The following is a 12925-nucleotide window of genomic DNA, read 5'->3' as shown; positions in this document are numbered from 1 at the left end:
TATTTTCAATGAATAATTACTTTGATGTTATGTTAAATGAAAAAATATGCTTGCTTTCTAGTTCTGCATTAAATCATAATCACACTTCCTTATATCACCATGATTGTATTGTATAATAAAGCTTAGAGGCAAAATATTTTAAGATATAAACGAATTGATTTTTTGTTTACTTATCAAAGGTTATTTTACCTGGAACATTTTATGAAATTTTAAATGTTTGAGCCCGAAAAATCATGTATTTAGCACAAAAGAAGGTTTTTGAAAACGTTAAAAAGCAAACAAGTTTGAAAAAAAAATTAAAGCCGATATTTATATTTTGTAAAACGGGTTCTCTATTCGTAATAAACCATAATTCGATATCAAAATGTAAAATTAGTTACGAATATATGCAGTTATGCTAATATAAAATGTATACATACCCCAGCAAAAATTTTTAAATGTTCCATGACTGTTAAGGTGTTAAACAGGACATTATGTTGAGGACATACACCAAGACCTTTTCGAGCTTGACTTGTATTGGTTAAAATATCAACTCCATTGATTGAAGCAGTTCCACTAGTAGGAGCATAAAGGCCTGATAAGAAGATTAAAAAAATGCATTATTTAAATGAAATGATTGGAAAAAAATATTTAATGAAATACGAACGTCATAAATTTAAACTATTCTAACAAGTGTTGCTTTTTTAAAACAAATATTTCGGATGCAATCAAAAGTTAAAAGTAAGCGTTCACAGCTCAGCCCTCATTTCTCTAATGTTGGCGGCTGCAATCAAAAACTAATTTGCATAACCGAAATGCCTATTAAAAAAGTCATTTTATAACGAAAACTCAAATTTCTTATACTCGACGTACTAAATATATTTTTATTTCAGTCATTTGGAAATCTGAGTATACAGGATACTTACGTGTATACATAAGTGTATACAAATGTAAATAGGTGCCGATATTTCTGACACGTAGATTACGTTGATCAGCGCCTGATTTTGAAATCACATATAGAGGCATATTCAAAATTTGAGGTATTTTGGTTTGATACAGTCATCATTTCAACATCCCCATATGTATTCCTTTTGAAACTATGAGCATTATGTGCTTTTGTCACCTCCCTTTAGCCTTTATGATCGTAAAACTCGCTCCTCTGCGTGATCTTCATATGGCCTTGAACCAGTTCTATACTCGTTCTGACGTGACACATATCTTGCGCATAAAAACATCGGCTTAAATATTTTGCATATGTCCACTTATTTTGAAGGATTTTACTACATTGCTTACCCGTACAGCCTTAATGGTTCAGGGGATAGAACGCTCCCTAATGAGGTGACCCGGATTCGAATCCCAGAAATGGCTGGTGGTTACAATTTCCTCACCCGCCTCGCACCAACCACAGTGCTGATGTAAAATATCCTCAGTGGTAGTAGGATCATGGATTAGAGTCCCCTTGCTCTGAGGCTAACCATGGTAGATTTTCTTGGTTTTCCTCTGAACGTAAGGCAAATTCGGGATATTTCCATCGAAAAGACCTCCACGAAGGTTAATTTTTTCAAATAATTTATCGACAGACTCAGTAGGCCATGTGAGATAAAAATGACATTTGTAAATTCATGCATATTAGAAAAACAAATTTAAAAAAAGGTGTTTCCTTAAAAAAAATTGCTTTTAGAAGATAGGGGGTATGGTTTCACCGGACGGCGACTAACGTTCAACTTCTTTGAGGAATTGCGTCAATGAGGTTACTAATGGAGGGCTGGGATATTCTGTCCCACTCCTCTAGAAGAACTTTTTTCCAGTTCTAGGAGAATTTGTGGAAGTGGTAGGCGTCCAGCAATTCGTCTGCCTAGAATGTCCCGAACATGCTCGATTGGGTTCATGTCCAGAGAACGAGCTGGACAATCCATTCGTATGATCCCTTCCTCCAAAAGGAAATCATTCCCCATGTTAGTACGATGTGGCCTGCAATTGTCACCCATTAACATGAAGTCATTTCCAATTGCTGCAGCGTAAGGGACTGAAATATCTCTCAGGTTGTCATCTCTAGATCGATGACTGGCCAGAGCTCCATTTCGAATGATATGGAGATCGGTGCTCCCATAAATGAAGATGCTAACATAAACCATCACTCCCTCCACAGTCAAATCTTACACTTTCGTGCACGAACGCAGGATTGTTCTTAGTGCGACGTTCCCACCAGATTAAAATAACACCTATTATCAGGACGCCATTCATTTCTCCTCCAGTCATCCAATACCATTGGTCGGCGAGCATTCAGACCTACAGCGTGAAGGAGGTTTCGGACATGTTTGTGTCGAAACTGTGGTGCCAATAGCCAAGTGAAGGTGTTGTTGAAGAAGAGTGACATTCATATATCGGTGCCTCCGAGCCTTTAGCGTTAATTAATGGCTTAATTAGCGTTAATTAGCGTTAAATTTCACGTCTACGCCATTGCTCTTTGATCTTCCACCTGCATTTCTAGTCTCCAAAAAAAGGTTCCAGATCCTGGAAATCACATTTTCTGAAACTCCAATGGCTTCTGCTACTTTGGCTAGTTTTTTGCCCTCCTCTAACTGGCCAACAACTTCCCAAGCTTCTGATTGATTCGGTTAAATGACTTCGTTGAGACATCGCGCTCATCGAAAAACGCACTGAATGTCGATCATTCTTTTCCGTTTTGTCTTACATTAAGTTGAAAGCCAAATCAAATTTCGCTGCCGCTAAAGCGTCGTCTTTGACGTCAAACTTAAAATTTGCATACTGCGAAGTTTGAAAATGAGAAAAATTTGCAATTGTCACTCTTCTTCAATTTTACGCAACAACAAAAAATGCTTATTACGTACCTGCCAACTCTTACGCATTTGGCGTAAAATTTTATTTCTACATTTAAAGTGGTAGTAAAATGTATGCTTTCTACATATTCCTTGCATTTATAAATTTAATTTATAATCTTTTTGACCACCACTATTTTTGAAAAAAATTAAGCATATATATTAATGTATAATACTGTAAATGTATTCAGCATAAGCTCCTCTAAAATACAGCGTATGTTTCTGTCTAAAATTGTAATTTAAATTCCATTTTACTACCCCTGAGGAAAATCATACTCGAAAGGATTAAAAGTTGGCAGGTATGTTATTACCTTAATTCAATACAAGACTAACAATATCCTTTAATTGTTTTGAGTAGTGTATTTGAAGTTTACAGCAAATTTGAATGATATTACGGTTTCAAGGTAATCTTAAACTTCTTACAACTAAGAAGTTCCAAGAAAGTGTTATATTTCTAGAAGTATACATAGAAATTGTAATTCTCGAAGAATCACGTTATGACTGTAGGATAAAGAACGCTCTAATTAGCACAAAGTTCAAACTTTCTCATTACTTACAAATCGATAATAAGAAAGTAACTCTGTTTCAATAAACCCTTACAAGCTTAGATGCACAAAATTAAGAAATTAAATATTACCAGTCAGAATATTAATTGTTGTAGTCTTTCCAGCACCATTGTGACCAAGCAGTGCAGTTATCTGTCCTTGGTATATATTCAAAGATAAATTCTTGACAGCCATCTTTGTTTGAAATCCAACTTGAAACGACTGTGTCAAAAAGTTAAGCATAAAACTTTCAAATTGCAACAAAACTTAAGTACCATACAATATAATACACATAAGTTCAGTGGGCAAAATTAATTAAATCAACCTTCTAGATTATTTTTTAAGACACAAACCAGTTGTAGGTATGACAGGTTCCTTAGTTATTAATTGCTAATTTATTCGTAGCTTTTCTATGATTTTATAAAACAATTATGAGAATAGTTAGGTAATTTCTAGCGTTAAACAAGCCTTTTCCAACTGGCTCATGAGCGGTGCCTGTCCAGCACTCTTTGAAACTAGTCATGAAACTAGTACTATTGTGTGAAGGAGTAGACGCCCGTTGGCTGAGTAGTAGCGCTTCGCGTTCCCGTGCCACAGGTCCTGGGTTCGATCCTCGGGCTGGGCAAGGTTGGCTCAGCCTTTCATCCCTCCTGTGGGTCGATAAATGAGTACCAAGCATGCTTGGGAACTAAATACTGGGGGTCCGGCTATCGGCTGACCACCTGACCAGAACATCTGCACCCCACAGCCCAAGGTAAAGAAAACTGAGATGGGCAGAGTAGGCCTTGGCCCTCTATGGGCTGTCGAGCCACTGAGATTAGTTTAGTTTTTAGTGTGAAGGAGAAAAGGGAGCTAATGGCTCCTGCACAATTTTGATTATTGCAAAGCCTTCCAAAAAGTTGTAAAGTGCAATCATACTTTGATTATCCTAAGTAGTTTAAATCAGACTTATTTCGGATGATCGAAATATCCGGAATAATGTAGGTAACATGTTTATTTAATATTTTTTCAACAGTTAAGTCCAAAATTTAAAAAAATAAAGGTGCCATATATTTTTTAATTTCAATTTCAATATACTTATTTGTTAGTCTTTTTTATTGCTCGGAGGTATAAATACATTTTATTTTAAAATTCATCATATCTTCGACATTACATATTTCGGACAGATAACATAACATTCTTTACCAAATGTTCCACAAAAGTTCCTGAAATCACACGTATGTGTGGTAAATTCGTCATTTTGCAATATGCTTGGAATTTACAAAAAAGCAATGAAAAGTATTTTATGCATTGAATTCTATGTTCAAAAAAAAATTTAAACTCAATACTTTTCATTGCTTTTTCGCAAATTCCAAGCATATTGCAAAATGACGAATTTACCACACATACGTGTGATTTCAGGAACATAGAGCCTTAATCTAACGTATGTTTTTGGACCTTTCAATGAATACTTAAGTGATGCTAATGGACCACTAAATTTCCATTGCTGGTGTGAACCCTAAGAACAACATGCTATTTAGACTGAGAACAATACGAAAACTGTGTATGTGTGCGTGTGTCAAAAAAAATTTCACAATCTTGGTTAACAACGGTGTATTGGGAGGAAAATGTTTTAGATAATCGAAGTTCAAGCATTATAGTTCTAATACTTTAACACTGCTAAATTTCAGTTTTCTCGATTTCTTTCAATACGAACATCTTTTTCCATATAGTTAAAAGCTATGCTCCAAGTAACTAGAAAAACGAATTCATGTATAAAATTAAGGGAAAGATGAGATTCCTAAATACAATCACGAAAACTGATTTACGGATTATTGATTCATTGTGAACCACGGTCTGAAATCTTTCATCAACTCATAAATAGTAAGCATTGGTTTCTAAAAACAGGTAATATTTACTTAACAACCTTATAACTGTAAAAACTATAATATTTTCTTTCTTTTTAACTGCTATATTTTAAAATATATATATATATATTTTTTATTTTCTTATAATTTAACTATTCATGTTATTTTACCTATGCGATGTATGAGTACGCTATTTAATTAATACTTATTATATTTTAACGATGTTGCCTAAGAAAATAACCGTTATGTTCAAAATGATGTATCAATTTCTTCTAGATTAAGTCTAATTTGTTTCAGAATGAACATTGATTTAGAGTTGGAAACTTTTAAATTAAAAACAATATTTCGCAAAAGAAGTGTTTTCTGCGCATTCAAAATAAATTATTCTGAAAACGCTAAATTAAGAAACCTTTGAAATTAAAAAAAAGCTGTATTTACAACAGAGTTTTTTTCTGTATTTTACTATCAAATAAAGCTCTGTAAAAGCTTGTCTCAGTAAATGTGATAATTTTAATGGTATGAAAGAAGTATATTAAAATTACTTTATATAAGTTATGTATTGCCACTCCAGGAAAACTTCCACGTGGTTCTTCCTCAAAAAATTCATCATCACGATTATTTTCTCCTGTCATTTCCAACTCATTGGCTTTTTCCGGCCTGCTACCCAACCAGTAGCTTTTCTAATTAGAACAAAAATATCCTATTAACTTTAAATATGCGGAAATTTAAGAGGAATTTCTCCTACTCAAAAACAAACATAACGTAAACTACTTAACTGTAAATGGGAAATAAAATGGCTGTGGCACTCCAGGCTGCCAAGGCCAAACCTTGTCAAAATACCAAATAATTAAAATGTAAAGAAAGCAGGAAAAGAACATCACTGCTAAGACCATGAGCATATTCATATCTGGAGTGATTATAAATTCTGTCAAGTTGCTCCATGTAACGCCTTCTTCTACAAAATTAATAAAATCTTACTACCTAAATTTCTAATGGCATAGATTCATGGAGATTATAAATATATAAAATACATATATTTTTCATATAAATCTATAGAAATACATTTTATGATGATAAAGAAATTATATATATATGTGTTGCGTGTGCGTGTGTGTGTGAGAGAGAGAGATTTTGAAACCATAGTAGTTGTAAATGGTTAAAAAGCCATATAATTTTGTGTTCATGCCTTTTTAAGCACAGTAGTTGTAAATAATTTCAAAACCGTAATGGTAAGAATGCTCTTTACCGTAAACTGCATGGTTAATAGGATGGACTGACTACTGCTGATTATTTCACCTTAATTTTAGAATGAAAATTCAAAAAGTGTAGCGTGCATGTTTTTTTAAGCATCTAAAATATACAGTTTTGTAAGCATTGATAGAAATAGCTGTTTCATATAAATTTTAAAAGAAAAATATCTTTGAATATAGATGAGGCATGCGACACTCTAATAAAACAACAAAATTGTAATAAATTATACTTACTAAATTGCTTGTGAAGGGAAATAATGCTAAACATGATTTGCACACTGCCTGTTGGAAGTAGACAAATTGCAAGTTTAGCAATCTGAGATAAATTAAAGAATTTGCCGTCAATATCGTAAATAAAATATGTTATCCAGATCATATAGTGAGAAACATTCCATATGATAATGAAGACAATGATCGCAAAAACAGCTATAATAAAAAGAAAAGACTATATTTACTTTTTTCAGTAATATAATTTGTGTTTAACAATTCAAAAACGCAAATAACTATAAAATTCTGTAAATATTATAAAATTTAAATATTGTTTTTATTGCATTGCATGTCCCTTATAAAATAATCTACTTAAATAGAATAAAATTAATGAATTTATATCATATAATAATCTGTAAAGTACAAAGTATTTAATTTTACTTAAGCATTTAAAGTATATATTAATTGTTAATTAAACTAGAAAAACAGATATCATTTATTATAATTGTCAATAGATGTCTATACAAATGTCATTTGTAAACAGAAAAATGCTAAAAATCACTTATGTTTAAAAATAATCAAATTCCTTATTAACTCATAAAAAATCAAATAGAATTAGATAAGTATTGCTTCAAAAGTTACGGAATGGCACGTGATTTATTTTTAAAAATAACATTAAATTTCATAAAATAATTTTTATTTCAAAGTTTTCTTTTATATTTTATAACAAACAGATAAAATAATTATACTAGATGTGGTAGATATTATAGTAAACTACAAAATTTATAAATAAGTGTTTATAAAAAGTTACCTTTATTGCAATACATTATTTTTTAAAGGATTAATTCTATTACTTTTGATAATTCTTATTTATACTCTCTGCCCCTTGCCTATTTCTCTCCCAGACTCGCGTGATTTCTGCGTACTTATTTAAATTGTTAACCGTAAAAAGTAAATATCTATTTGATGATTAAAAAATGTCAAACGTTCAATGTAGTTAATTATAAATCGTTTAAAATATGTTTATTCCCAAATTCTGCTTAAAAAGTTATCATTATGAGAAGATTTAAAAAAAAAAAAAAAGGACATTGCTTTTATAATTTTAAGCCCTTAAAATAAGAATCAAATCCAAAAACACAATAATAACATAGAATAACAAAAATGAAGAACTTTAAATATTGCAAATAAATACAGTTACCTAAGTGAGAAATATATACTTTATTAGTAACAAAATCCAATCATAACTTTATTATTATGTTATGACAACAAAAGAAATTTGGGCCTTTTTTCTCAGTGAAGGATCCTATCATGTGATTATTTTGACCAATGAGAGTAAACCGACAACAACGAGAACTGGTTTCAAACTATTCTGACGTGCAATCGAAAAATCAAAGTAACAAGAAACCTTGCTAATATTTTTATAAATTTGGCATTTTGGTATGGTAAGCTACATATTGCAATGGTATTTAAATATTGAAATTTAAAAAATAAATAAATTATAAGACGGTATGAAAAAAAACTTTTTTTTACCTCTGTTAAAGAATATTGAGAACGCTAAGCAGAACAGTATGACACTAGACAAATACAGCAAAAGCATGAAGAAAAGTAAAATTATATTAGTGTTTTCCAAAAAAATATATCCAGTCTTCAGAGGAACTTTGTAGATAATTGTTATGCAAATAACTGTAAATAAGCCGACAATGAAATAATTTGCAAATGTACTGATCCAGTACACAGTATCCGACATTCCCATCATTTTCATCAGTTCCTGTAATACAAAGAAAACAATCAAGTGTTAAGAAAAACGCTTGTATTGTTAAAGATTTGATTTTGAAGCTTTACTACTCCACCGATGAAAAATTGTATTGAGTGAAAATTGTTTCAAAAATTGCATTGAGGCAACCTCATCTTTACGAGCGAATTGAATTAATATTTTTCAAACATGTGCTTTTATGAAATGAAAATAATTCAATTATAAATTTATTTTTCTGATATGTTCAATGAGAAATGTGAATAGATGTTTATTTCTAAAGTGGTGTGTCCCACGTTTTATGTTTCAGATGTGACAAAAAAGATATTTTCTAAATCTATTTAGATACTCTTCGATTAACTGGAAGCAAAGAAATTCAACCTATTTTTTTAAAAAAATTATTTTATTTAATTTTCATGTGTTTAAAAAAAAAAAAAATTGGCGACTTTCCGTTTGCGCCCTGCTGACCGAAAAGTACCTCTATTATCCTATCTATCCTCTAAAAAAAACGAGTTATTATGTTAGTATTTTTCATTTTAAAGTCTGTCACTTATTTTTACAGAAAATCATCATAAAACATATTTTACATCAAAAAGCACATCACAAAAGTCCCATTTACATCAAAAAGTAGACGAATTTCAAGTTGGCAGTAAATTCTGCTAGGAGAAAACTTTTGCAAAGCGGACATTTCTGTGTTTCCGGGAACAAAGTTGTTTCTAGAAATTTCATTACCATAGGTGGTCAATAAGTGATAGAAACTTTGATTCTCTTTAGAAATAACAGTGTAATAATGGCTGTAAAAGTTATGAATTCATTAAAGGTGTATTATCATAAGGATCAGGGCTCTAGTTGAAACTTGAGCACTTCAGCTAATCAGAAAGGGATTGAAATTTCGATTGTAAGATTCTCCTTAGTTGACAGAAAAGCTAGGAAAGTTAAACGTAGAAAACAGCCATATTCGTATTCATAAATTCAGTCAAACTAAAATTCAGCTAGACTAAAATCTCAGACTGAACTAGACTTCAGACTAAACTCCGGTGAAGCCAAAGAATTCGAAATAACCAAGAGGGATCAATCAGGTTTTGTTTCTTGATATCTCAATTGATTCCAGCTAAAACAAGCACAAAATAACATTATGGAATTTTCGCCATTTCGTAAAAGAGAATTACCAAGCTTCAAGATTCCTCTAGATTTCAAACTAAAACTACCAGCCGTAGGAAGTTTCTCTTCTACTGAAAAAGAGTTGAGGTTTCTTTCTTTTTGGTTAATGGCGGGCACGTGGCCTCAGAAAATCCGGAATTGCTACTCTCTTATCATTACCTATGGCTAAGCCACCGGGGTGGAGAAACGTCGCCCATGTCATGCAACCACAAACCCGTTTATAGGGCGGGTTACATTCACACAATTATTGAAAAGAGTAAAATAATGCATTTCATGTTTTACATGCAGTGAGTAATTTTTAAAAAAAATTAATAAAGAAAATCTAAACATAATTTATTTCAGCTTACTTTCGAGCCATTAGTTTTTTCTTCGATAACTCTTCTTAAAAGGTTGAGGACGAAAATTAAATACCCATACAAAAACAGCATTGGAACAATTGAAACTTCATTGTACATACTTTCAACCTTCTTGTGTTCAGGATAAGGAAATCTTTGCATATTGACCTAAAATAAATTATGTGTTATTTATGTAATATAAATTATTAATTTTAATAAAATAAATAATGTACTATTAATGTCTGGCTTGTAATTGTAAAAAACTGAGATTTGATCTCCGATGGCGGCTTGAAGTCCACACAGCTTCATATGAATAGGTATCTGCTTGTCTAGAAAATAAGGGCGGTAGATACATAATACTAAACACGCTGCCCCCCCCCCGCCTCTCGCACCATTGGCTACGAAATTGAAAAACTTCATATCTATGATCTCCCAGGTTTACAACAGGCTATTGCGAGAAAGCGTTTTTTAATATTAGAATTATATATGTATAAATATATATTTTAAGTGGATCTCCGTTATATCTCGTTTGGGTATATTGCGCATTCAGTTTATCTGTTTTATATAAAAATATAGACTTTTTTCGAAGCGAATCAAAACGTAAAAGAGCATACTTTATGTCTCAAATAGTTTAGACGAGTGTTAATTTCACCAATCGTAAGGCTGCGAACACGAAATAAAAGCAAAAGTATAGCTAATATTTTCCCAAAGTATGATCACTCCGGATAATGTCAAATCTGCTCCTTTCTTGAGTTTCCGGTTAATTTGCTATTGGCCTTTTTTGTAATCTGTAAATACTTTAGGAAAAAAAGAGTAACTTCTTGGATAAAACAAAAAGAGTCATTTGAATCTGCTTGCTAGTCTTAGACTCAGCGATTAGAAGAACTGTGAACAGTTTTCATTTTCGTATAAATGAAGCTGTGGCATTTTTCCAACTTTGACTTGCGGTCATGACTGTTTGCCTACAGCTTTACGCAGGCTTAAACCACGCAATTCACCATATTGCGTGGTTTAAGCCTGAAAATAAAGCTGCTTCATGAACTGACTAAATCCAATTTTTGATGCAAGACATCATGCACTTGCGTTTTTATTCTATAAAGTACAGAGATATTGGAGGTATAAGTAAGGCTGACAGAGTAGAGTAAAGGTGACATTGCCATATGGCATTTGTAATGAATAATAAATAACGCTTAAGCCTTAAAGCTTATTTACTTGAATTTAATTTAATGATATTTTTAATCTTCCTCTACTTAGGTCAAAGATTAACCTTATAATCAAACCGATTTTAAGACAACTGTTTGTAAGCCCAGATATATTGGAGGGCCAAATCACTAACGATATCATAGGCAATTTACTGGGCAATGATTAGACAAGTAATGCATAAACTTTAAAGCTAATTTACTTGAATGTAATAAAATTTCGTCGATTCTTCATTTACTTAGCTCAAACATTAAACTTATAATCAAACCGATTCTGAGCACTAGTGTTACGTTCAGATATATTGGAGGACCAGAGAACTAATGATGACATTGACAATATACTGTTCAATTGTGATGATTCAATAAGTAACTTATTAACTTTTTCGACTATGACTTATAACTAACAAACTCGAATACAAAAGAATGTCACTTAAAGCCCTTATCTACTTAGCTCAAATATATACCTTATAATCGAACTGTTTTCCAGACTCATTCATCTTCTTCTCTATAAATGTATCTTCAATTGATGCTTGCCACATTAGAAAAAAGGTATCCGCATACTCTAAAAGAAATATTTGAGAATTTATGTAAAAGAGGCTGTAGGAATTTACGAAAATTTCTTTCTTTTGAGAAAAAAATAATACCTGTATCCCTATGCGGTCCATTTACTCTGTATTTTCTTGAGGTTGCAAATGAGGTATCTCCATACCTAATTATATAGTCAAGGGATGGTGGATATCCCTTTTTACTGGGATTAAAATTCTTGAATATTGTTCCGATAACATAATTATTGCCGTATCTAGATCCTAACATTGCGTTTAAGCAAATTTTCTCCAGCTCTTCTTCTGTTTGCGCTGAGGCCATTTCTAAAACAAAAATAAACCCAGGTATATTTTTTAAAGCATTTTTTTATGCTATATATGCATACAGTGTCCAAAATAAAAAACGCCCCTTTATCGTACTCTTTGATCAAGTAATCAGATTTTAATGTAAGTAAGAAGGTACTATCTTTGAACATGTTAAATTATGTTCTTGAACCTGTCCATATAAAAGTGTGAACCATTTTCTTAAGCGAAGGAGTCCGAATGAAGTATAAATTTGTTTTGAATTTTAAAGCTTACATCAGGAATTAATCTTGATTAATTTATTTCTTAGATGAATATTTAACTGAGATATGTCGTTTCTTAACTATTAAACTCATTTTAAAAATTCTTCTCTACAGTTTGGTTGCTCTTGATAAAACCAAATTGTGTGTGATAGGTCAACTTTGAACAAGCAAAGCTGGTTTATCTTTGATCGACGAGAAGTACAGAGTAGAAAGATCAAAATATGTATAAATATAATTAATTAAAAAATTTTAAATTCAAACACATTTAGGCAATAATATTTGAAAGATGAAATAAGGGCAATGAATCAACATTTTAAATACTTTATATATTTAGTAGGAGGCACCGGAACTTGCGCACTCCAATCAGAAACCCCCGTGATTCCTTCTTATTCATCATGGGTTTAATCGATCTTTTTGGAAAAAAAGCAAAGAAAATTCTTCTAAATAAAATGTACAAAAACTGATATAATTTTATGTTAAAGCATTTTGTAATATTTTAACCGTAACTAAATGAAAGGTCACCTAGATTTAAAAATTAACCAGCTAAACTTGAAAAAAAAATTAGCAGGACAGATCACTCAATAAAAAATGAGAAGTAATTTTACTCACAAGTGAGACTTATATTATTACTACACAATATTTTCAAGGTCCTTATATTTAGTTTTTTATACTTTTAAAAATTCGATGCAGATGCTAAGATTTGT

The 12925-nt window shown here is 31.6% G+C and overlaps 1 protein-coding gene across 1 annotated transcript in view; it reads right to left on the bottom strand.

Annotated features, from left to right (window-relative positions):
• The window catches only part of LOC107453343 (phospholipid-transporting ATPase ABCA3), a 55084-nt gene that overhangs the window by 35634 nt on the left and 6525 nt on the right, over positions 1 to 12925 (bottom strand). The window contains exons 3-11 of the mRNA XM_071188285.1: positions 11758 to 11979; positions 11578 to 11675; positions 9927 to 10082; positions 8199 to 8436; positions 6696 to 6887; positions 5988 to 6166; positions 5754 to 5891; positions 3457 to 3586; positions 420 to 574 (exon numbers count right to left, since the gene is read on the bottom strand). Coding sequence (XP_071044386.1) covers positions 420 to 574; positions 3457 to 3586; positions 5754 to 5891; positions 5988 to 6166; positions 6696 to 6887; positions 8199 to 8436; positions 9927 to 10082; positions 11578 to 11675; positions 11758 to 11979 — 1508 coding nt within the window. The remainder of the gene's footprint in view (positions 1 to 419; positions 575 to 3456; positions 3587 to 5753; positions 5892 to 5987; positions 6167 to 6695; positions 6888 to 8198; positions 8437 to 9926; positions 10083 to 11577; positions 11676 to 11757; positions 11980 to 12925) is intronic.

This window comes from Parasteatoda tepidariorum, chromosome 2, assembly GCF_043381705.1.
Source record: "Parasteatoda tepidariorum isolate YZ-2023 chromosome 2, CAS_Ptep_4.0, whole genome shotgun sequence".
Lineage (NCBI taxonomy): Eukaryota > Metazoa > Arthropoda > Arachnida > Araneae > Theridiidae > Parasteatoda > Parasteatoda tepidariorum.
This window is presented reverse-complemented; position numbering and strand designations above follow the sequence as displayed.